The sequence below is a fragment of the Symphalangus syndactylus genome, chromosome 17, assembly GCF_028878055.3.
Source record: "Symphalangus syndactylus isolate Jambi chromosome 17, NHGRI_mSymSyn1-v2.1_pri, whole genome shotgun sequence".
Taxonomy (NCBI): domain Eukaryota; kingdom Metazoa; phylum Chordata; class Mammalia; order Primates; family Hylobatidae; genus Symphalangus; species Symphalangus syndactylus.
In genome coordinates, this window is record NC_072439.2 from 45,747,815 (window position 1) to 45,775,411 (window position 27,597).

Sequence of the window (27,597 nt, forward strand, 5' to 3'; positions counted from 1 at the left end):
GGGGGCATACTTTACATTTTAAAACCTAAAGTTGTCTGATTTTCATGTTTTATAAAAAGGCTGATATATGCCACAATTTCATGACAGTTTGCGATGCTGATTTCAGGAAAAGAAAATTTGAAATGGTTGTTCACAAAAATGCAAAAGTCATTTCCAATAGTGATGGCAAGTAGTGGCCACATGGTAGGACTGTCTGATTGTTGACTGTGGCTCTTTCTAAAATAAATCCACACAGAAGCAGCCAGGCTCACAAAATCTGTCCTGTTTGAGAATGGCCCAGACCTGCTGATTGTTTGGAGGTGCTATTCTTTACCCCGGGCAGATTAGTATTGTGAAACCCTGAATGTTTCCATTTAGTCCCTGGGTATCACAATCTAACATTTATTCTGGAACTTCTTCCTAGGAAGTACAACAAATCCTCCAAAGGAAGGAATATTCCAACTTCCAGAGTAACTGTTACTCAGTTACATCAAGGTTTTTAAGCCCCTATTCACAGGTACAGAAGAAGTATAGTCAAATAAGCAATAACACATTGAGTCCATTGCTCCAACAAAGCTATCGCATGTAAGTTCACAATTCAGTTTAAAATTAACCAGAGAAAAGTGCCCAGTTGAAAGGGTCTCAGTGAGAAATAAGACATTTCCTCAAGATAAGAACTTCTCTAACCATAAGAGTCACAATAACAACAGCTAGTTTCATTAAACATTTCTTTTTCAGTAAGCATTTTACTAAAGGAAAAGTGTACAAGGCACTTACAACTAAAATAACTTTGTTTAATGTTTTTGTGAAAGCTCTGATATGCATATTTCCACTTCCGGCTTTTGTCATCGTCCTCCTCAATCTGTGCTGCTTGTGGCCCTATCTACTCTGTCATCGTCCCCAGTATTCTTAGTTCCTTTACCATTTATATACCAGTAATTATTATGGTACATGCACACACAATAAATTATCTGTTTTGTTCTGTACTGGTGATTTTGATAAATCCATTGAAAGCTATTTTTAAATAGCTGATATGAAGGTATTGTTTGTCCATACAATAAATTTTTGCTGCAATATAAATTTTTGGGGAAGAAGTTAGAATAAAAATAATATTGCTGCCTTTTCAAGATATCATTTCTGTAAATCCATCAAACAAATTACCTTTCTGGCATTATTTTAAATAATTTAAACACACAGAGCAATGTTTGAGAAAGGGGCATGCATGGGTTACAACTGACTTAAAATCTCTGCTTTAGTTGCCCAGCAGTAAATTCTTTTCTGTAACCTTTTGCACCCAAAAATAGTATCCAAGACTCTTTTAAGGCTAGAAAATCAATAGTGATGAGGAAAAGTGAAGAAAATATCATCATAAAATTCACCACTCTTTCTCCATAATTAGCAAATTAAACAAAACTGACAAACAGGACACTAGTGATAACTTCTTTAAATAAAAATATTTAACTCATTTAATATTTCACTGGAGAGAGAAAGAAAAGAGAGAGAGAGTGTGTGCGTGTGTGTGGGTGTGCATGCATCTGTGTGGTATATGAGGTATGACTCAAAACTGAATTTTTCCTCAAATTACCAGCCATTTATTCCACTACCATTAATTGAGATTCTTCACACATTGTCTTATGAGACCACATTTAAAAGATTATTTGAAATTCCTTTTTTTTAAATTATACTTTAAGTGCTGGGATACATGTGCAGAACGTGCAGGTTGTTACATAGGTATACACGTGCCATGGTGGTTTGCTGCACCCATCAACCCATCATCTACATTAGGTATTTCTCCTAATGCTATCCCTCCCCTAGCCCCCTATCCCCTAACAGGCCCTGGTGTGTGACGTTCCCCTCTCTGTGTCTATGTTTTCTCATTGTTCAACACTCACTTATGAATGAGAACATTCAGTGTTTGGTTTTCTGTTCCTGTGTTAGTTTGCTGAGAATGATGGTTTCCAGCTTCATCCATGTCCCTGCAAGGGACAGGAACTCATCCTTTTTTATGGCTGCATAGTATTCCATGATGCATATGTGCCACATTTTCTTTATCCAGTCTATCACTGATGGACATTTGAGTTGGTTCCAAGTCTTTGCTATTGTGCATAGTGCTGCAATAAACATGTGTGTCCATGTGCCTTTACAGTAGAATGATTTATAATCCTTTGGGTATATACCCAGTAATGGGATTGCTGTGTCAAATAGTATTTCGGGTTCTAGATCCTTGAGGAATCACCACACTGTCTTCCACAATGGTTGAACTAATTTACACTCCCATCAACAGTGTAAAAGTGTTCCTATTTCTCCACATCCTCTCCACCATCTGTTTCCTGACTTTTTAATGATCACCATTTTAACTCGTGTGAGATGGTATCTCATCATTGTCTCAGCCCAAAATCTCTTTTAAGCTGATAAGGAACTTCAGCAAAGTCTCAGGATACAAAATCAATGTGCAAAAATCAAAAGCATTCCTATATACCAAAAATAGACAAACACAGAAACAGATCATGAGTGAACTCCCATTCGCAATTGCTACAAAGAGAATAAAATACCTAGGAATACAACTTACAAGGGATGTGAAGGACCTCTTCAAGGAAAACTATAAACCACTGCTTAAGGAAATAAGAGGACACAACAAATGGAAAAACATTCCATGCTCATGGATAGGAAGAATCAATATCATGAAAATGGCCATACTGCCCAAAGTAATTTATAGATTCAATGCTATCTCCATCAGGCTACCATTGACTTTCTTCACAGAATTAGAAAAAACTAGTTTAAATTTCATATGGAACCAAAAAAGAGCCCACATAGCCAAGACAATCCTAAGCAAAAAGGGATCACGAGGTCAGGAGATCGAGACCATCCTGGCTAACACGGTGAAACCCCATCTCTACTAACAATACAAAAAATTAGCCAGGCGAAGTGGTGGGTGCCTGTAGTCTCAGCTACTTGGGAGGCTGAGGCAGGAGAATGGCATGAACCCCCGGGGGTGGAGCCTGCAGTGAGCCGAGATCGTGCCACTGCACTCCAGCCTGGGTGACAGAGTGAGACTCCGTCTCAAAAAAAAAAAAAAAGAAAAAGAACAAAATTGGAGGCATCACACTACCTGATTTCAAACTATACTACAATGCTACGGTAACCAAAACAGCATGGTACTGGTACCAAAACAGATATCTAGACCAATGGAACAGAACAGAGGCCTCAGAAATAACACTGCACATCTATAACCATCTGGTCTTTGACAAACCTGACAGAAACAAGCAATGGGAAAAGGATTCCCTATTTAATAAACGGTTTTGTGAAAATTGGCTAGCCATATGCAGAAAACTGAAACTGGACCCCTTCCTTATACTTGATACAAAAAGTAAGATGGATTAAAGACTTAAACATAAGACCTAAAACCATAAAAACCCTAGAAGAAAGCCTAGGCAATACCATTCAGGACATAGGCATGGGCAAAGGCTTCATGACTAAAAACACCAAAAGCAATGGTAACAAAAGCCAAAATTGACAAATGGGATCTAATTAAACTAAAGAGCTTCTGCACAGCAAAAGAAACTATCATCAAAGTGAACAGGCAACCTACAGAATGGGAGAAAATTTATGCAATCCATCCATCTGACAAAAAGCTAGTATCTAAGATCTTCAAGGAACTTAAACAAATTTGGAGTGAATAAAAACAAACAACTCCATTAAAAAGTGGGCAAAGGATATGAACAGACACTTCTCAACAGAAGACATTCATATGGCCAAGAAACATATGAAAAAAAGCTTATCATCACTGCTCATTAGTGATAACTTTTTAAACAAATTCAACATCAACCATGTTAGAGAAAAAGAATTGACCACTAAAAGATAATAAAATATAAGCACTAGGCATATTCAATGCTATAAAAAGTTAAGTACTTACAGAAGTGAAACTCCTTGAGGAACACCAGAGGAGTCTCTCTTTTTTTTTTTTTACAACAAAAACTCAAGTATCTAGTAGAACTCCTTGTGCTTAGACACTTTATGAACCTCCTATGATATATGAAATGGACCAAAGCCAGCATCAGAAGGCCCTGGGATAATAGAAGCAGTAAAAATCAGTAGAAAGTATATGGAGCATGCATCAGGATAGTGTAATTTGAGGGGCCCTAAGAAATTTTCTCTGCTGCCTCTGCTGCCTCTGCTGAGGCCTGTAATTTTATCATTGGAGAATCATTCACCTAGGTAAAGCTAAAATCCGGGTTTTGATAGAAGAAAGGAGACAGAAGAACTTAATGGTGAGTGGGACTTAAAACTGGGTCCTTTTTGTGGCCAAAGGACAATAAAAGGACACTGGGGACCACAAGAAGTAAGAGAAGGTATCCCTATACAGGGCCTAAAGGAAATTGAAAGGGGAACAGGGAAAGTTAAAAGGAAAATATGCATCTTACAATTATAATTGGGTGACTCTAAAGCAGGATTTCCCAACCTTAGGACTACTGACATTTTGGGCCATGTAAATCTTTTTGGAAGGTGGGGACCTAGCCGTCCTGTGCCAGATATCTTGTAAAGGATGAAGATTAATCACTCATCTGAAAGGTAACCAGAGAAAAATTCCCATTGATGGGGTTCCAAGGAAATAAAACATTTCCTTAAGCAGATAGCTAGCCTAATAATATTACAGGATGTTTAGTTGCATCCCTGGCCTCTACCTACCAGATCCCAGTAGTAACTCCTTCCCACATAGTTGTCTAACCAAAAATATCTCCAGACATTTTCAAGTATCCTTTGTCAGGTGGGAATTCACAACTGACAACCACTACCCTAAAGGATCAATTTAATCCCTAGGCTGGGGCAAGAGAATTTTCCATTCCTTCTACCCATCCATCCTTCCCATTCTCCTATTCCCACTCTAAAGAGCTAAACACAGAGCTCTAAACATAGAGCTCATCAACACAAAAGAAGAATCAGAATTCCTTTTTCATTGCAGTAGAGAGCAGAGAGAAATGTGAGGAAGATCTGAAATGAGTGCCTCTTCACTCAGATCTTTACTCAAAATTCTTGATTCTGTTATAGGTAGTTAGACAGGCATGAGTGGGGCAGGAGAGGGTTCTCCTCCACTCATCAGGAATGTTAGGTGATGGTTTGGCAATTATCACATTGCTTCTTTAAAAGTGATGAATTGGCAGCCAGCACCAGGGAAACGCCATTTCCTGAGGGTCCACACGTGTCTCACTAAAGTGTTAACTGAATGCAGATGCCAGGGAAAAGCAACTTCTCTGGCATGTGCATTAAGAGACAAAATGACATAGTATGACTTTCCAGGGGCATTCCACTGGAAAAGCGAAGAAAGCCTCAGATGAGCATGCATACAACTTCCTAAATACACTGTGCATGCTCACTTCCCAAGCGTAAGAAGGGCACTGCACATGCAGGCAGCCCATCCTAAGGGAAGAATCATGGAAAAGGAGGGCAAGACGTTGGAGGTGGGCCAGCCTATACAGTCCTAGGATCAAGGTTAAACACAGCACTTGTCCTTTGGGTCACCCATCTGAGACTCTTCTTGCAAGTGTACTTTCTTTCTTGCATTAAAACTTTTTAATAAACTTCCACTCCTGCTCTGAAACTTGCCTCAGTCTCTTTTTCTGCCTTATGCCCCTCAGTCCTCAGTTGAATTCTTTCTTCTGAGGAGGTAAGCAGTGAGGTTGCTGCAGACCTGCATGGATTCACCACTGGTAACTCGAATATCTTCCACCAGTAACACAGTGACATGTGACTCAGATATTTGCCACTGGTAACAATTCCATCTTTGTTTCTGGAGATGTTTCATGCTTCTTCCATTACTCAAGGCCAGTTCCAAGAAGAGATTCCCAGTAAAACTCAAGAAGATCTACCCAATTTAATTAATGCTTATGTGAGTGAACCAAAAAAAGCCATTAGTCCATATAAGTAATCAAGAAACTTTGTTATGCATAAACAAAATAGGTTACTTTTGCAGAGATCCTGAAGAATGGGCCTCAAGCATCTTGGCTCATGTTTTCTCTTGCATTCCCTTCCCTTTTCTCTTCCCTTTTCCATTTCTTTCCTTCTCTTCCCTTCCATTTTTTTTCTCTTCTCTATTTCCCTCTCTCTGTTCTCCCTTCCCTTCTTCCTTCCCCCTTCCTTTCCTTTATCTATTCTCCCTCCCTCCTGCTCCTCTCTCTCTCTTCCCTTGTAATACCCAGTATTTTTTCTATAGGAACATGAAACGATGTAAAGAGAGAAATTATGAAGCATTAATTAGGAAAAATAATAACACCTTCACTGGAAGGAAAATTATATTGATGAGTTTAGAAGAGCAAAAACAAATGCATCATTTGTGCAAATGGTGCAACTGAGTCATTTCCACAACTTTGGAATAGAGTCAGAGGCCCAGAAAATGGTGATTCATGTTTATTCCACTAACTTCTGATTTAGGGTCATTACTATAAGATGTGTAGGGTAAAAATTTGTCTTGGAATTGAAGCTAATTAACTTAAATAACCTATAAAGACAGCAGTTTAAATAATGAACATAATGTATTGAATAGTGTGTTTCTACATAAAATATGAATCATTTCCTTTTACTTTTGTATGGCTGCAAATTAGACAAACAGTGAATAGTATAAGAGTTATAATAAAGAGGTTCATATTCCAGCCCCCTTTGCTTCTCACTAGATGTTTAACTATGGATAAAGCAATCTCTCTGAGCCTCAGTTTCTTCGTTTGTGAAACTTAAGGGATTTAGCCAGATTATCTTTAATAATTCTTCCATCTACAAAATTTTATGAACATGAGGAAAATCTAACTCAAATCATCTGAAACTGAAAGAAAAAAATATGCAATTTGACCAACTTGCATATGTAATTTGTATGCCAGTTACTAGGTTAAACAAATAAAGCAGAAAAAGGCTTCTTTATTGATCAAAGCTCTTAATTATTAAGCAATGTGTATTGCTCTTGGAATCTTCTTTAAATTAGATATCTATGATTAATTTCCACATGGGATAAGCAACTTTGAGAGTCTGCTGGAAGTATCTGTTGTTCTGTTAGCAGGGGGCTCATTAACAGGAAAGAGGGGCAGGGATACAGAAGTAAAACAAACACGGAATTCCAAGAGCTCGGTCACAGACATCAGGGACAGGCTCTGCAGTGATGGTTTGACATTCATTCTGGAACGTCTCCTACTACAAGTATGTGGGTGTCTGTTACTAAAATTTAGAAAAAAATAAATCTCAATATTTTATAAGATAAATAAAGTCCTACTCTGGTCTTACGGGAGCTCTCAAAAAGGAACAGGCTAGAAGCCTTTGGTCACAAGGCAAAGTCCCATTAGGGGAGTAATTTCTTTAAGACTTGTGTACAGACTCTAATATCAAAGTGTAGGGGAGCCAATCCCAGGACATAAAATGAAAACATGTATTTCCTTTACAGAAACCTGGAATATGTGTTGACCTTCTATGGCCTAACATTAAACAAAAATAAGCTTTGGCGATATTCAGCTGACTCTGGACTAAAAATAAAATCAACATATTCTCTAAAAAAAACCCAAGTTTTGTGTTCATAGACCTAGTTATAATAGAGAGAAAATTTAAGGGCAAGAAAGTTTCTCCTCTTTAAGTGGTAGCATAGAAATAGTGGTGTTAGTTGAAAATGCTAGTGCTTCATTAAAGAAATACATTTTATCATCTGCCAGATCCTGAGATTCTTGGCTCTGGTTCCTTAGGCATAAAAAAATCATAGTCTGAATAGCATTTCTTAAAATGATTTTCTACTCCCTTCACATTCCTACAAAGGAATAGTTCATTTATATCATTAGATACTTTGAAATGGTAAGGGAAAATTCCTCCCAAGTAGTCAAAAACAAACATTAATTTGTAGGATTGTATTTGGAAGGAAAGTGCACCGGGAGAGGCGAAGCCAAAGCAGAAGATTCTCTGTAAATGTATGAAAGCTAAACTATTCCTTGGATTTATATCCAACAGACTCAGAATGGAAATGAATCTCTTAAAAATATCCTGCCCTGCAGAAATACTCCTTACTCAACAGTAGGCCAAATTATGTCCCATGTCCTTTCACTTAAAATTTCGAACACTACTTTAAGAATATAACAAAAACAAAGAGAATCATTTGGAAATATAAAAATGCGCAAAGCTTTTCAAGTCTATAATACCAAAGAATCAGTGGGCTGCCCTGAAATTGCTAGCACTCATTTTTAATAGGCACACCTTGAAATATATGCATTCTAAGATGCAGCAGTTTTATCTTAGTTTTCTTGTTAAAGATTAAATAGAAATTCAGATTTATTGGTATTATCAATAGTATAGTAAACGATATATTCCATTTATTTATTGTAATTTGTTCTTTTATATTCTTTTTATGCTGAAAAGCCTCTCTGTAGTCCTACTTCAAGACACTCTTCCACTCAATGTAGTTAAATTTTGTCTAAAAAAATGAAGAATTGTTTCCATAATTTGGAAATGTTTAGGATGAACTGACAAAAAAGACTGGAATTTGTAAATCCATCAGCATTTTTATATTAAATATCTTCTACCTCCAGGATATCTTCAGTTATTTTTCATAAATTGGGAAGTCATTTCTCATTATTTTTGAATGCCATCATTTTGTTTTTATAAATACTATATTTGAATTTAGAAGAAGATCCTTCCCTGTGATAAGGCTATCAATTAGCAGACAGTATGGACACTATAATGAAGACTTAGAAGCGGACAACTAAAACAAAGACAAAGTGATACTTCTAGTACAGATTCATATTTTTACTAGGGAGGATTATGGAGTCTCTTTCCCTGGAAACATCTAGGTTTTGTTTATACATGCATCTGATAAAGATCATGAAGTTGGAGGTAGAGAAATAAGTGACAAGAATAACATTTTTGGGTGCTCTCCAGTTTTATGATTCTATCTGTTTTTCTAAAATATGTTATTTTTGTTTCTTCTATTTAAAAATACAGAGATGGAAAGAAATGTTCTGTTTCACACCCACATTTCCTCAAATCCTATAGTATTCAAGCTACTCTTCTAGCACCATGTTTTGTTTTGTTTTCATATTCTACAGGTAAAAAGCTATAGAATAAAAGGAATATGCTGTATTACCCCAAGCCAGGACCAGCTTCAGACACTACTAACACAATATCCCTAACAAGACTTTAGATGATACTAAAAGAGTGGTATTTCATACAACAAAAATATAGAAAACTTCTTTGATGTAGTTCTCAATTGTACTTCTCAGACGTGTGAAGAAGCTCAATTATCTTTAATAGTCCCATGTCCTAGAACTCTAAAAATCTATTTCTGAAAAAAATCACATTATTCATGTTACTATTTTTCTATTCAAAAATCTATCATCATATATCATTTAGGGACTGTTTCTCAGATTGACCATAGTATTTCACACAAGTTTTGAGCATAAATACTAAGTATAAATGTAGCATATACTCATTTTTTAGGGTTTTTATCTTGCAAATTGGAGTATATATTTATCCAGAGCAAGCAGGTGTTTTTTTCTTTAGAACAGATTAAGAAATAACTATCAAATCAAGAAGATATGATTTTGCTTATGTTTTGTTGTATTTATGGTATACTTATTGAAAAAAAGAGAGTCAAAGAAATTTTTAAAAGTAAACTTCAGACATAAAAGGATTTTATTTCACAAATAGCCACCGTTTACCTGTACATGAATAATCGTCAATTCTGATGTATCCAGTTTTGCAGATGCACATAAAAGAACCTGGGGTGTTGACACACATCGTATTTTCACGACAGTAATGGCGCCCTTCAGCACACTCATCGATGTCTGTGAAGAAAAACAGGACAAAGAGGTCAACAGTGGGCAATATTCTGGAGCTCCTATATAATTTTCTTTGGTAGGGAGAGGGAAGTATTTACTAAACGAATAGCATTTCAAAAAAGCATTCACGATATCTCCTTTGCTAGGAGTGTTTAATGTTCAAATGACAAAAATCATGAGTTTTTTTCCAACAGCTCTTCTTGGAGTTTTGAAGAAGTCTGTCTATTTTAACTTCCATCATCTAAATATCTTTTGAAATTTTCAGTGCATTCATCTGCCTATGCTTGATAAAATCAATCAGAATGCAAAGATTGGGCTGCCTTAGTATCCTGCAATCTTCAGTCACAGAGCCTGCCACATATTATTGTTTGATTCACCAGCTATTCTGTACAGTTGAGCAGACCCTGAAAGAGGAAAATATAGTGTTTGATATAAACCAGAATTGTAACAACTTCACTTAAAGATATGAAGCCAATTGCATGAGCTTATTAGAGATAAAAGTAGACATATAGCTATCCCAATAAGTATCTAAATACAGATAAAGTTACAATAGAGACCTGATATAGATGAGAAGTTACAAAATAGTAAAATAAGATATTATATTAAAGATCTTACATGGTAATTCACACACTGAGTTTTGAGTATATATAATGACTTCTGGATGCTAACCCATAAGAAGCACTGCTACTCATTGTGAAGAATGTGAATTTTCACATTTACACTTCACAATGAAACTGTCCTCATTTAATAGCATCTCTCTGCATAGAATATAAATCATTTTACAAGTATTTAAGGGCCTTAATGCATTGGTCAGACAAGGAATTTCCCATCCAGAAGTCTGCATTCTCAAATCCTTCTGATGATTCCACAAAGTAGCATTGAATTCATTTATACTGTTAATAGAAATGGATCAACTATAAGAGATAGCCAGGTGACATACCACTACAGGGGCCATGTCATTTGTGTAAGCCCAACTATGTTCCCAGTCCTGAGAATGTCAAAAGAAATAATTGACATAATCTCAGGAATCTATACTTTAGAACTGTAGGGTTCTTATCATTCATATGAGCTAACTATTTATTTTATAGAGGGACAAAACTGAGTCCTAGAGAAACTCAATTTTCTATTCAATTCCATGGACAGCATAATAAATTCCAAACCTCTTATCTGAGCCTACAAAATGTTTCCTGGTCTGGTCTTTACTTTTCCAATTTCACATCTGATGACCTCACTCCCTTCTCCCCTCTCAGTGTTCTGGCCACATAGTTTCTAACCTACCTGCTCTTTCTTACCTATCATCCTTTATATATACTGTTCTGTCTACTTATAACTGCTACTCCTTCTCTCCCTGACACCATCACAGTGGATCTTGTTTACCGGTAGATTAATCCTTCAAGAATCTATTTAAACGTCCCTCCTACAAAAACTTCCCTAGTGAACTAAAATACTCCCAATGTTGTGCTCCCTCAGGACTTTGTAAATGTTTCCATTATAGATGCGTCAATTGTATTTTTATTAATTTTTATAAGTTTCTTTCTCCAAAACAAACCACATATTCCTCAAGGGTATAAATTATCTATTAGTATTTCTTAACTTTGTCCATCATATTCATCTGGGATGTTAAAAAACAAAAACAAAAAAACACTAGTTCTTGGGCCAACTGCCAAAACCCATTCCAAATTCTAATTTACATGTTTGTGGTGGAACACATGCAATGATTTTTTTAAAAAAATCTTCTCCATGATGAGTGTAATACAGCGGTCAGAAAAAAAAAACTCTGCAAAGGGATAGACAGTAAATTTTCTAGACTTTGGAAGTCATGGGCAACACATACCTTAATGAACTTGGCAGTGTTGGAATAAAAGTCCATTTACAAAAATGGATGGTGAGCCAGCCAGATTTAGCTCAGCTCACAGGTCATAAGTTGGTGACTTCTGACCTAAGGCATAACCAAGGTTAACAATCACCACTAAGTAGGGTGAGGATTCAAGATGCTTACTAGAGGAGCTTGGTACTCACCTCCTCGACAGACAAGGATCATAACAGCGAGGAGAGAGCCGCATGTCAAATTGAGTTTCTAACAGACAACTCTGAAATTCAGCAGGAAAGTGTCAGAGAACCTCTGAGGCATGGGAGAGAGAAGTTAAGCAGTTGGCCCAGGCAAGATCAGCTCAAAGCCAGGAGGAACTATCTATTGTGGGGAAAAGGTAAGTGAAAGACCTGCAGAGGTCCACATTCCTACCACAGACTCATATAATCCTAGCCGCAAAAGAGACCCGAGGCCCTCAAAGGCCCTGAGCCTAGTATAGGAAGCTGCCTAGAATCCATAGGATGGCATTGTTCCAGAAAGGGAGTTCACATAGGGTCCTACAAACCCTCCTGAGACCCAAGCAACTACAGCATGGTGCAGTTTTGAGAGTCCATCCCTCAAAAGATGACATCCTGTCCTGAGGCCCAAAAGCCCCTGCTTTTCTACATCCCTAGAGCACCATGGCATCCCTTCACGTCCATCCAGAGGGCTATGCTGCCATAATACCAGCTGGACCCATCAGGGCAAGCGGGTCCCCAGCACTCTAGTCCACACAATGTCCTACACACTGGGAAATAGATGATGGAACACACTGAGGAAGCAACCCATGGGACAAAGGAAGCCAAAGCGTACCCTCCCTAGAAACTGAGAGCCGCCTGCCCAGGGTCACTGCCAATGACAACAATCATGCCCTCTCCAGCAGCAGGGCTACCATGTACTCGTACTTGCCTTCAGGAGACCTCGGGACTGGCCATGTGCCCTCCTGGGGGCTGAGGATAGGCTTCTCCCACCCAATACCCCTGCCATCAGCACCCAAATGCTTTATCCAGGGACCTGAGGATTGATCCATCCTACCTACCACAGTCAGGGCCCAGGTGCACCATCATGGTGCTTGAGAGACCAGTCTCTCCTGCTGCCACCACTGCTGGTGCCCATGTGCACTATCACAAATCTGGGCATCATCCCACACTGCCCACTTGTGCTGGCCAGGAGCCTGGGTATGGGCCCACCATGCCTGCTGCCACTGGAATATATGCACACTATCCAGGGACATTAAGGACAGGCCTACCCCACCCACTATCAGTACTCACATGTACCTCTTAGGGAACCCAGAAACCAGCATGCCCAACCTACTGCCACCACCATTAGTACCTGGGCATGTGGCTCAGAGACCTGAGGGTTGGAAAACTGCCACTAGTGCCACCATCAGTGTCACAAATGCTGTCTGAGTGATCAACGACCCACTCAGTTGGCCCACCACTGCAACTATCAGAACCTGAGCACACCACCCAGAGGCCCGAGAACAGGCCCACCCATATCTGCCACTGCTGGTGCCCATGAATGCTACTGAGGGTCCAAGGACTAGCCACACCCAGCCCACCGATGCACCACTGGTGCCCAGGGACCAGCCCACCTAGAATTCCCATTCCCAGCAAAGCATCACCAAAGCCTCCACTAACAATCACAGCTTAAGTCAAGTCACTGAGGAACTCATAGACACCAATGATACTAATTATAGCCCTATAAATCATACAGAGACTACAATATTGTGCCTACCCAGAATCAAAGCAAAAGCATCTTACTAAACCAACAATACAGACACATCTATAGAAAAAAGTCTTTCCCTACTAAAGCCAAACCATAAAATTGGAAGGAGAGACTGTTACACCACATGCACAGACATCAACATAAAGACATAAGAAACATGAAAAAACAAAGAAACATGACATCTCCAAAGGAACATCATAATTATCAAGTAACAGATCCCAACATAAAGAAAATCTATAAAATGTCTAAAAAGGAATTCAAAGGAAAGACATTAGAGAAACTCAGTGAAATACAAGTGAACACAGATAAACAATACAAAGAAATCAGGGAAACAAGTCATTATCTGAATAAGAAATTCAACAGAGATAGATGCCATAAAAAGAAAAAACCAGAAATCCTAGAAGGGAATATCTGAATGAATAAAATAAAAAATATAACAGCTTCAACAATAGACTAGATCAAGGAGAAGAAGAAAGAATTTCTGAACTTAAATACAGGGCTTTTGAAATAACTCAGTCAGACCAAAAATCAAAAGAAATAAAACAGAATAAGAACAAAACGAAATGAAGAAAGCCTAGGTGTCCTATAGGAAACTACATAGTAACTAAAATTTGAATTTGGGGAGTTCCAGAAGGAGAAGAGATGAACAAATGCATCAAAAACTTTTTTAACAAAACAACAGCTGAAAGATTCCCAACTCTAAACATCCAGATACATGAAGCTCAAAGATTCCCAGATAAGTGTAATTCAACAAGGTCTTATTCAAGGCACATTATAGTAAAACTGTCAAAAGTCAAAGACAAACAGCAAGAACGAAGCATCAAGTCACATATAAAAGAATCCCTATCAGACTACCTTGATTTCTCAGCAGAAAATTAGAGGCCTGGAGAGAATGGAGTGATGTATTCAAAGTGCTGAAAGAGAAAAACAACAACAACTGGTAGCCAAGAATACTATACCCAGAAAAGCTATCCCTCAAAAATGAAGGGTAAAGAAATTCTTTCTCAGATGAGAAAATAATGAAATAATTCATCATCATTATACCAGCCGTACGAAAAATGTTTAAGGTAATCCTATATCTGGAAGTGAAAGAAAGATATCTACCATCATGAAAACACATGAAAGTATAAAACTTGCTGGTAGAGCAGACATACAAATGAGAAAGAGAAACGAGTCAAATATTATCACTATAAAAAAACCCATCAAATTGTAAACAACAAAAGAGGAAGAATATGTAAAACAATCAGAAAATAATTAACAATATGACAGAAGTCCCCATTAATAAAAACCTTGAAAGTAAATGGCTTAAATTCATCAATTAAAAGATATAAAACAGCTGAATGTATTAAAAAACATGATGCAAGTACAAGAAACCCATTTCATCTATAAAGACATACACAGACTAAAAGAGAAGGGATGAAAAAAAATCCATGCAAATGAAAACCAAAGTGTGAAGGAGTAGCTATGTTTATATCAGAAATTGACTTCAAGTTAAAAAACATAAAAAGGGACAAAGTAGGTCAATATAGATGACAAAGGAATCAATTCAGTAGGAAGATATAACAATTGTAATTGTATACACACCCAACGCAAGAGCACCCAGTTATATAAAGAATATACTATTATAGCTAAAGAGAGAGACCCCAAAATAATAATAGCTGTGAACTTCAACACCCTCGTTTTAGCACTGGGCAGATCATCTAGACAGAAAATCAACAAAGAAAGATCAGACTCATTCTGCACTACATACTACATGGAGTTAATATTTACAGAAAATTTTACCCAATGGTTGCAGAATAAATATTCCTCTCATTAACACGTGGAAAGTTCTCCAGGATAGAACACATGTTAGGCCACAAAACAGGTCTCCAAAAGTTTCAAAAATTGAAACCATATCAAGTGTCTGCTCAGAACACAATGGAATTAAACTACAAATCAATAACAACAGAAATTCTGGAAATTGTACAAATACATGGAAATTAAGCAACATGTTCCTGAGCAACCACTGGGCCAATATAGAAATTACGAAGACAATAAAAAGTTCTCTTTAAGCAAATGAGAATCAAAGCACAACACAGCGAAACCTATGGGATACTGTAAAAACAGTCCTAAGAGGGAAATTTATAGTAATAAACGCCTACATCAAAAAATAGAAATATTTCAAATAAACAATATAGCAATGCACCTCAAGGAACTGGAAAAGCGAGAACAAATCAAACCCAAATTAGTAGAAGAAAACAAATGACAAAGATCAGACCAGAAATAAAACAGAGACTATCAGACAATAACAAAGAATTAACAAAATGAAATGTTGGCTTTTTAAAAAGATAAAATAAATTGTTATATAGAATAACAAAGAATAAAAGACAGAAGACTAGATAAACAAAAATGGGGACCATATAACTGATACCACAGAAATACAAAGGATCATAAAAGACTATTATGAATTGCTGCATGTTAATAAATTTAAAAACTTAGAGGAAATGGATAAATTCCTGGACACATACAACCTACCAAGACTGAACCAGAAAGAAATAAAAAACCTCAACAGATCAATAGCAAGTAACAAGACTGGATCGGGAATAAAAAGTCTCCCAACAAAGAAAAGCCACAGACAAAATGGCTTTACTGCTTAATTAGACCCCTCTGAAAGCCATAGCAGGAGTCCCCTGGGCTTAAGCTTGTGAGCTAGAGAGGGTCCCATCAACAAGTCCATGTGCACAAAGATATGAATAATTTACCCACGAGGATGAAAGAGCCAATTATAAGAAACAATTCAGTGAAAACACCCTGGTTATCAGAGAGAGGAATTATTTTGATCACACTGTGGCATTTCCTCAAACAAAAGTGGTTCCTGGTGAGAGATGATAGTTCCTGGTACAGATAGGAAAGCAGCTTCAGTGTCTAGAACAGGACAGTGAGTCCCAGCTGGAGCAAACATTAATTACATTAGGCACCATAACTCTCTCCAAAGACAAAACAATATCCCATAGAACAGGGGTCCCCAACCCCGGGATGGCGAACCAGTACCAGTCCCTGATTTGCTAGGAAGTGGGCTGCACAGCAGGAAGTGAGCGGCAGGTGAGTATTACTGCCTGAGCTCCTTCTCCTGTCAGAGCAGAGGTGGCATGAGACTCTCATAGGAGTGCAACCCCTATTGTGAACTGTTCATGCGAGGGATCTAGGTTGTGTGCTCCTTATAAGAATCTAACTAATGCCTGATCTGAGGTATAACAGTTTCATCCCGAAACCATCCCCAGAGCCCTCGCCCCTGGTTCCGTGGAAAAATTGTGTTCCACGAAACCAGTCCCTGGAGGCAAAAAGGTTGGGGACTACTACCATAGACGTAGCCTACCCCAGCAGCAGTAGCTACCAAACCTTGTTAATTGAACTCAAAAGTATGTGTGAAATACCTCAGATCTCTCCCAAGAATACTTAAGAGATGGGAACTTTGATGGCACTAAAGTTCTGTGAGAGGAGGTGGGAAAAAGAGCCAGTGAATTAGGATTATTTCTGTTAATGTGACCCTATTTACAGCCACAATGGTGGATAATTTGATTTATAAACATAAATGGAGATAATTGTGCAAGAGTAAATTGGCCTTCTAAAAATTGTCTCTCACTGTTCAGTGTTTGGTCTACATCCCAGAGGCTTAGGAGACAGTGACTTGTCCAATCTTCTGTTATAGATGTTTCCCTTTTAAGCTATCATAGGGTCAGAGAAAACTCCACGTAGGATCATAAAGCAAAAACAAAAAGACTATTGAATATGAAACCTTTTAGGAACTCAATGATTTGGATCTCATAGACATATAAGATTCATGACCAAGAGATCTAAAGTGTCAGCCTATCACTTGGAGTAGTGTTGTGAGACAGAGCGAAGTAAAAATAGCAAAAAATACCACCATAACTCTGTAGATCTAATTGCCACTTGCCTTTTTTGATTTCTCACGCCCTGTCTTCAGAGGAAGAACTCCCCAAAGAGTTGTGTTTATGTACTGAAATTGCAAAGTTACATAAATGTCATTTCCATTTACATGTACGGATATTTACAGGCATAAAAATGGCATGACTAAAAAGTAATCTGGTGGAAAATCATGTCAAATTTAGTCCAGGGTGTATTTTAGTTGCAAATCTCAGTTCAAAAACCTAATATAAGTCAAATTCTCACAATTCAGTTTCAATTCTCTACACATTCATTGAGTATATTCTATGTACAAAGGCATTTTATTGGATTTTCTGATGGCCCTATGGGGTAGAACCACAGCAACGAGTGGATAGTTTCAGGGGTAGGCTTTGACTCATTATGACTTTCTACTAAGCAGAAAGAACTGCACAGGTTTTGATTAGGCTGCCAAGTAGAAATATTCTGACATAAGCTGGTTATGTTGTAGAGAATTAAACAAAGAGTGCCCCGTTGGACCACATGGCCCTTTGCACCCCATCCAAAATTTATTACAGAGTTAAAGGATAGACCCTGCCTTAAAAGGGCTTACAATCCAGGAAATGGATGATGATCATCAGCACTGTCATCCAGTTAGCTGCCTTCTATATTTGAAGGCAGCATTTCACAAGCAGCATTGCTTAAAGAGCAATATCTCTAATAGAGGTTCATGGTTCCTTGAAAACAAAATATTACACGGTCAAATAAGTTTCAAGACCACTATATTACTATAGATCTTCCTAGTTGCCTTCTAAACACTCATAATGTACATAAGCTAATTATAAGCTCTGAGACACTTTAAAAAAAAAAACTTCATTCATTTATTCAACAAGTATATAATGGACATGCACTATGTTCCAAGTACCGCATTAGGTGACAAAGATAAATTCTAGCCGGAGAAAATAACAGATATATGATCACATTATAAAGTGATGCATAGTATATAACAGAAACATACACATTGTGCATTGAATAGGGAGCAACAGACTTTTTTTAAAACACAGTGCTTGTTTGTTCTGAGAACCCATTAATGCAGAACACATTTGGGAATTTATATCTGGTGATATAAATAATTTTCTGACTCTGCCCCCTCCTACCAACTTGAGAAGCTGATAGTGAAATTAAAAATCCAAGATATATTTACACGAATAACAACATGAGTTCCTACATTGTAAGTGCCAAAAAACCCACACACATACACACACATATCCTACAGGGACTGATATTCAGAGAAAGGTTAATGACTAAGAGTAGAGATATCCAGGGAAAATATAATAGTGTGGCAGGGCTTGAGGTGGATTTTGAAGAAATCCACTTCACTTATAATGTAAGACCTCATGTTATTTTGCTGCAGAAGGAGCAAAAACATGAAATGTTCAGGAACAATAAATAATCCATTTAATTAGCATTTGTGCAGGAAAATAATGGAAATACAATTATGGGAAAGGGGACACAATGTGAATGTATTTAAATGACCAACAAATAGGAGGACTGCACTTTCTTTGTAGTGATATGAAGACATTAAAGCATTTGGAAGAAGCAGGTAGGGAGGAGGTATAGATATATCTTATGAGAGTTGGTAAAATGGCATAATTGAGGAGTTGGTAAGAAGTGCATTCAAGGTAAGAAGACCTTTTATGAATTAATAAAAGTCCGAGTCTTAAGTGGTTACTAATCTTAAGTAATCTACCCAGTCCAAATTTCTTCATATGGTATCTTCATTGGTATTTGAAAGTATTCTATTAAGTTTTTGTTAATATATCTGCTAGCTATGTCCATTGGAATATAAGATTCAAGAGGGTATAGAGCTTGTCCACAACAAAGGCTGGCCCTGAATAAATATCTATTGAATGAATCAATGAATCTTTTTATGGCTTTTCCTTTAAAAGGACAAAGGGGAAAGTGTCCTCATTTACAATGGTCTGATGTGAAGCTCAACGTGGCAGAGTGAATTCATTGTCTTCTGATCACACTGCCTGGGCATTTACTTAGACATGGGCTTTTGTATGAATAGCAAATACAAGCCATCCTGGTGAAACAGTCTTGCATAGTAAAGGAAAAATGGGGTGGGAATAAAGAAGCCTGAACTCTGGACCTGCATTTATTACAAACCTGACAAGCATTTAGTCCCTTCAGATCTTAATTTCATCATTGAAAGATAATTTTCAAGTCACTACTAGCCATAAAACTTCGCAATTCCAACATGATCTATGTGGTTGCAGTGGTTTCTGATTCTCCAGGATTTTGTAAGCTATACAGTCATATTCTACCAAATTTAAAAAGCAAAAGTAAACTGTGTTTCTTATACTTGAACAGCTTCTCTTGCCCCAGGATAATTCAAGCTGGTCTATTTTAGAAACTAGAATTTATAAATTTATAAATTCCCTTTTATCCTATTTGAAAGATGAGGCCAACTTTGTAATTATTCAGAATCATAGATTTTTAGATCTGAGAGGAACTTTAGAAATCATCTAACCCCGGTAATATAGAATTGAAGAAACAGAGGCACAGAGAAGCCAGAAACAAACTAAAGAGGAGGCAGGGATGGGATCACAAAGCTTTTGTGAGCCATATTAAAGAATTTGGGCTTCATCCTATGTAAAATAGGAAAGGTTTTAGGAGGTAATTAATTGAATCAGATCTGTGTTTTTGGAAGATCCCTCTAGGACAGGCTTATATAGTTAATGAGTGGCAGCCATAACAAGAGCAACATTTCTAGACCCCAGATTTAAAATTAGTCTATGGACTCATGTCCAGACGAGGCTCAGAGGCAGTGAGCACTCAGGCATGACACTCCCTTTCCTGCCACATTATACCTAGGATGTCATTGATGCTGTTTTGTTTTTTAAAGTATAGTGTATTTCTAAAGCTACATTTATCTTGATTATATCCTGTAAGAAGATTATATTAGTATGTTAATGAACACTAATGCCTTCTTGATCAGCCAATAAAATCTTGAAGTCATGCAGCTCAATTGCAAAGACTCCACATATTGAAAAATAATACAGATCAATATGGGTTATTGCTAAGCTTGACTCACCACCTGTGAAATACTGGCTGGCAAAGTTGGCAAAGATATCAACAAAATAATTCACAAACTAGGATAAAGACTAAGTTCTAAGAAATGTAATTCTGGAAAGAGATTTGAGAGTAACATTTGGGAAGATAAGAATTTTTTTAAATATAAAATTTCTAAGTTTAAGTAGGCTGCTCAGTGAAATACCAGTAAAGAATAAATTAAAATATCATTTACAAATAAGCTAACACTGAAAGGAACTGCCAGCAATCATATGTTTTAAAGTCAGTGGCATTAATGAGTTTGTTTACTATATATTAATTTCTATGTATTAAAAACTGTATTCATCTGAATGTATGATTGAAGGATAAGACTGAAACATATGATTTTCTTGACATCTTAAAATAATGGCCACAAATTTGCTTCATTCATTTTGTAATTTCATTCATTGTAAATTGTATGGTACATTCCTCAAAAAGAGTGAAAGCTCTGGCATTATATCAGCTTTCTTGCTACTCTTGATAGAATATATTATTCTTAGCTTTGGGATTCCTGAATTAAAAAAAAATAGAGACATGCACTAGGAAAATCTCAGACAGGGTTGAGAGTGTATCATAAATAACATCCATGAAGAAAAATGAGAGAATGTGGAAGGTGGGGAACAAAGGCATGTGTAGGTTTGTCCATATAATAGTTTCTGACTTCCTACTATGTCGAAGGTATTACAATAACTTACATACCAACAGCATAGCCTGAATGAAACAGATGCAGTATCTGTCTTTGCAGAGCTTAGGATGTGACAAAAGAGACAACTAGTAATTTTAAAAAATGGAATGGGAGTTTGAGAAGGACAGTGCCATCTGGAAAGCAAAGTGAGGGCTCCAAACCTAGTCTTACAAACAAGGAGAAATTGACATCTAAGCACAGGACTAAAGGAAAAGTAGTTAGCCAGGTGAGATGCGATAAAAGAGCATTTCAAACAAGGAGACTATATGCGAATGTTGGAAATTAACAGAATTTGGTATATTTGAAGGATAGCAAAGTACTCAACGCACCTAATGAAGTACGCAGGAGCTGCGTTTGTGTGGAGGTCTTACACACTATATGAGAGTTTGACATTATCATATAATCAATGGTAATCACTTAAGTTTTTTAAATTATTCTAGAACATGTCATATATACACATGCTTTAAAATTTAAAAGATTCAATACAATGTAACATGAAAGTAAATGTGAGTCACAGTCACTCAGTTCTCCCACTCCTAATCCCTGAGACAACCACTGGTATCAATTTCTTCTGCAATTTCCAGACATATTCTATGCCTATCTAAGCATACACATAGGGGCGTATGTGTTTGTGCTTTTCCTCTGAAGGGTGTTCAGCAGGGACATGAGATGTTATTATTGCTAAACAATATCTTTGTAAATGCATGGTAGAGGATGAATTAGAGAAGAGTAAAACTGGAAGCTAGGAGGAAGCTCACTTGATATTAAATAGTTTCAGTTCGTGTAACTATGACCGCAGAACATGAAAGGAGTGAGGCAGATTAAAAAAATACATGGGATCTAATATTGCTTGCACTCTGGGACTGACTGGATGCCTGAAGATTAGGGAGGGATGCTCTCAAAGATAATATCCTTCTTTTTTAACTAAACAACTGGGTGGGTCCATAGTGTAGGGAACTGGAGGACTGCAATTGAGTTACAGAGAAGCATAGTTTTAAATAGGTTGAATTTGAGTTGCTTATGACACATCCAGATAAAAATGTCCCAGAGGCAGTGAGATACGTGTGGGTCTAGAGCTTACTCAGGAAACAGCACTGGGCTACAGATCAAGATTTGAGAGTCATAGGCACAAAGAATGTAATTAAAGCCATGGTGTTAGACAGTATCACACAGGTAGAGGATGTAGAATGAGGAGAAAACAATTAAAATGGAGACCTGGGGGACTTGGAAATTTAAGTGGCAAGTAAAGAAAGCAGATGGAGAAAAACTGCTCAGAGAGGTAGCAGCAAAACTAGAGGAGTGGTGGAGAAAGACAAATATCAAAACGGTAGGCAGTCATCACCTTTTGAACACACCTAAATTTGGAAAAATCTTTGTTTCTTCAAGAAAGGAAACTCAAATTTTCAGTGTCCTTAGAACTAGTGATCTAGTACTACCAAATGGGAGCACTCATGCAACAATTCAATCCAGAAGATAACTTTGAAACCTTGCAGGTTGCAAAATTTAGCAAGCATAATAGAGAAGGCATATCAGCATTTAGGGTGGTCACCATGGCATTCACTTCTGGAGTCCAGTCTTGGATGTCATCAGTGAACGTTTACAACATTTATGTGAGTTGTGGTGTTGATACCAAAGGTAGAGGTAGTGGGATTTGTACCAAGATGTAATAGGTATTTTCTTGGCTGAATATCATCTTAACCTGTCTTCCAGTCCTCCCACATGCATTGTGAGCTTCCTAAAGTCCTTCAACATATTCCTTTTCTGCTTAAATCGTCAGTGGATTCTGTTGTTTGCAATTCAAAACCCTGATCAATACAGTGTAGTATCATGAAGACAAGGTAAATAAGTGTTGGAAGAAGGGAGAGATCGATAGAATTAATTGCTTCCTAGAAGTCAAGCAAAATACAGATGGAAAGTTGTCTGATTTAACAATAGAGAAGTTATCAGTGACTGGTGAGAGTAGTACGGAGGGGATATGGGATGACAAGTCTAGATTGAAGTGAGTTAAGGAGAAAGTCTGAGATGAAGAAGTGAAGACAGTGAGAAAAAATCATTACATTAAGAGATTCAGCTATAAAGGGGAAACGGCAATAATACAAAAACTAGAAGGGATGTAGAGTTAAGGGAGAGATTAAGCATAATTAAATGCTGATGGGAAGGAGCAAACAGAGAGAACGAAATTGAAAACTGAGTTTGAAGATATATTAGATGAAGCAAATTTCCTCTGAAGACAGGAAGAGATGAGATTTAGTATTCATATGTACCTATTACTCCCAGGACGAGAGGTTTCTATTCCACTGAAACTAGGGAGAAGGAAGAAAGGGTGGAAGTAAGGCATGCTGGCTTATGAATAAGAGAACTGGTAGAGTCAAAGTCTTCAGAGAATGGTGAAGGTTTACAATGATCATTGTAGGAAATGAGCAAAAACTCTGCTGGGATGCACAGTAAAATTACCAAGCAGAGTATAGGACTCAAAGCATGAACATACAGCTGTGTGAATCCACCACCTGACATTTTTATAACACTTTGCTTTGTACAGTGCATGTTCATATGCATTGTATGTTAATTCTCACAATCGTCCTGTGACCTGGGGAGAACAGGCAGTAACCCCTTTTCACAGCCATGGAACCTTTGTGAAGTTGAGACGTTTCCCAAATGTCTGTTATAAGCTAGTGTCTGCTAAATCTAGCATAGAATCACTAATTATTAACCACTGTCCTTCCCCAATCTGGTCCCTATCTTTGCAGTTTGATCTACTAACACTCCTGGATATAAGCCTCCTGTTGTAGAAAAGTTCCAGAACAGGTCTTGCCCTTTCCCTTTGCTTACTCTTCTCTGCCAATCTAAATTGGATTCCCATCTCAAAGCCCAGATGAAGTCTCAATTCCTACACGGTATCTTCCCTAACCTCTTTGGCCACAGGGATTCCATCTGTCTCTACTTCTGCACTTTTTGTCTGTGCTTATTCATGGGTAGCTAGTAGGTATCTTGGCTGAATCCAACTTGCTTGAAATTAAAGAACAGACAGGCTCATTTAAATGATTGTCTTGTCATGCTGGATTTGAAAATTCATCAAGTTGAATAGCAGCATTCTTTCCAAGAAGGTGGATTATTATTTTTAAAAATTAGAAACTAATTTAGTAAATATATATTTATTTTGTCAGCATGGATTGCAGTCATAAAATTATCCAAATTGTTACCCATCTAGAGTTGCTTGATTAACCTAAACATTACATCAGTGTTTTCAAGAAAGATATGGAGCCACTCCAATTTCCAATTGCTTGCTTGTACATAAATCACTGACTGGATTGCACTGTTAGTTTTGACAATCTTAATCAATGTTTAATGCTGATTAGGAAGTAGGACCTTCAACAACTCAGTGTACACAAACATATATGTTCTACATTTAAGTCCCATTTCTCTACCACCACATTTCCACTTGAAGATATGAACAATTTTTTAAAAATCTATTTGGGAATACATTCTTCATATTAAAGAAAAATTACTTGGAGGACATTTAAAAATGTAATTAAAGCTGTTTTTTGAATTTAAAGTAAAAATGAAAATCAAATGTATTATTAAAATCCCAGGGATCTATTTTTATATCATACCAATGAACAAGACACACAATTTGGAACCATAATGCCTGCCTCTTCACCAATGTTTCACACTCATTAAAGCCAGCACCAATTTCCTGTCTCTTGTGTCAAAACACGTGGGGCTCTGTTTTCTGTGGAATCATAATTGACTCAAAGAAGCCAGGTCTTTCTCCATCACATAACTCAAATATCTCCCTGTTCTCTCTCACATTCATTTAACTTGTACCTACCTGCTTCCCCCAATTCACAGTTATTGTTGTTGTCCCCTAAAAACTTATTCTTATTTCTATTCATTATATTAATAATGAAGCTAACATTTACTACAATGTATGTTGCTTTGACAATGTCATTTCATTGTTTTTCCCACAGCATCATGTTTTCACAACAGATCTCAAATATGATGTCAGCACTATTTAATCAAAGTTAAATTTATTTTCTTTGTGCAATTCTTATATATTTCTAGCTAAAAGGTTTTCCTGTCATTAACCTGGCCCAAGCTTCCACTTCCTACCTCCAAGCCTTTTTTTCAGATGTCTTTGGTGTTCGTGATAATCTTATTTTATATTGGAGTTGGTTCTTCTTTTTGAAAGCCAATGGATAGAGGAAGAGAATGCAAAAGGAATGCTAACAGTTGTGTTTCACTCCAAGCAAGCAGTTGTTAATTGACTTCAGGACTTTCAACAAATATAACCAGAACACGTGACTTGTATTTCTTAGAAGAAAAGATAAAGTTGGTATTTATAATTTAATCTCTATGCATACCTGACCTTAAACTTCATGAAGTTGCAAAAAGACTTTTTATATCAATTAGATTTTTTAAAGCTGTTAATCATGTGGTGTCTTATATGTCACTTCAAATGGATTCCTTTCCAGGGAGGCAATTTATTATTTTTAATAATTTGCATTTCTCTAATGAAAAATGATAATAAATGGCTGCATCACATAAGATACCTGCAACTAGTTTGTTTAAAATGAATTGCTTAATTCTAAGCAGACAATTTCTCCCTAATATTAATAAACAACTTCATGCAACATAATTATCAAGTATTTTAACCTGCTATTTATTTACAGAAAAATAACATGAATCGCCATAGTTAAATTTAAAGACTTGTCATATAATTTTCAAAATGAGAACAAATTATACATACTCTATATTGAAGCACTGGTTAGAATATTATTCAGACCAGAAAGGAATTTGGCATAAAGCAGTTTGGTTCTGGAAATAACCCATGGTAACTTAGCTACTGAAGTAGCTACAGATTTCATTATAATTGGCTTCAAATGTAAGACAATATCATTATACAGACTCTAAGAGTCCTGTTGTCTCTAGTTTCCAGTAAATTAATAATATTTTAGTTCCAAAAATAAAATAATATTGCATGAATTAACTGATACACTGACAGTAATAAATACATGTGAAATATACAAGCTTAATGACAAACTTTAACTGACTTGTTTTTCTGGAAGACATTTTCACATTTTTAATCTTACTTAATCTTTGCTTCCCTAACAACCTCATAAGACAAATTTCCCTCATTTTAATAGATGAGGAGGCTGAGGCTCTGAGATGTTAAACAATTTTCACAAGTTCCCACAGTTGGTAAATAGCAGAGGTAAGAATTCAAGTCTTCTTGAGCAATGTTCTTTCCATACATCAGCAATGCGCTTGTTTGTCACAGATACACAGATTTCGATTTGATCGATACAAATCCTTTATATTCATCTGCATGTTAAATCTCCAACTTTGGCATTTTTTAAAAAATAATTGTAGTTGGCTGCACACATAAATCTGCAAAGTGTATATTCACATACTAGAATGACTACGTACAAGGAATGTGTCCAAAGTAAGTTATTTGTTCTGATTTACTTTTCAGTATCCACACAACTGACTAGTAAAAGGGTAAAAATTATAAATACTTGTTTAACATTGGTGGCTAGTAAATGTTTCCATCACACTACAAAGAAATGCAAAGGTAAGCAATCTGTTAAGAATACTGGGCCAAACAAAACTCAAAGTCATACCAGAAATTCAATAATATTACAGGCTATGGATACAAATTTTCCTGGCTGCTAATAAATCAGAGGTTGCCCTTCAAAGTCTCCCCAATTACTTCTGAGTGCACTCTGTGTTCCTATGAGTTCAGGAATAAATCAACACTTACATACTACCACTGCCCTCTACCCTGCCCCTGGCCATCCTCTGGGCCTTTTCCATGTACTCTGAGTCTCTGCCAAAGCTAGTACATATTCCTATGTCCCTATTGTCCCTTTGAAAGGAGATCTTGTCCACAAAGCTATTATATAAAATGCTTTAGCTACTACAAAGCATCTTCAGTCTTCAGAACCATATTCAGAAAGACTCAAAAATGAAAAAATGAAAGTTTTTATACCTAATTTTGTTTTGTTCTTTAGCACATAGGTTCTTTAGTAGCCTTGTTTCTGTATATAAGAGTTTTTCCTCTTCCCCATCGTCATATTATATCTCTCTCACCACAGAGTGTTGAAACCAACCCACAGGGCCAGGCAACCCTTATGTCCCCATACATAAATTTCTCTTCACCCTTGGCATAAGCCTTCAAGAGAATCAAATAGTAACAACAGATACTTGGAGTGGCAGTCATACTCACATACAACCATGCTCCTTTTCTTTATTTAGTTTAAACCAATTATTCTCAACTGAGAGCAATTTTGCTTTTCAGAGTAAATTTGGCAATGTCTACAAACATTTTTGGTTGTCACAGCTAGGAATGTGGGCTGGCACAGGTATACTACTGGCATCTAGTGGGTAGAGATCAGGGATGCTGCTAAACATCCTACAATGCACAGAACAGCCCCACACAACAAAGAATTATCTAGAACAAAATGTCAACAGTGTGAGGTTGAGAAACCCTGGTTAAAACAAAAAACACTCTGATACACCGGAATATAAGATCGGAGATCAAATAATTCATCTTTCTAGGCAGG

At 36.9% G+C, this 27,597-nt stretch overlaps 1 protein-coding gene across 5 annotated transcripts in view; it reads right to left on the bottom strand.

Annotated features, from left to right (window-relative positions):
* Positions 1–27,597, bottom strand: part of NELL2 (neural EGFL like 2) — a 447,696-nt gene that overhangs the window by 147,966 nt on the left and 272,133 nt on the right. For all 5 annotated transcript variants that reach the window (XM_055246787.2, XM_055246786.2, XM_055246790.2 and 2 more), the window contains one exon: positions 9,654–9,779. In XM_055246787.2, the coding sequence (XP_055102762.1) occupies positions 9,654–9,779 (126 nt within the window). The remainder of the gene's footprint in view (positions 1–9,653; positions 9,780–27,597) is intronic.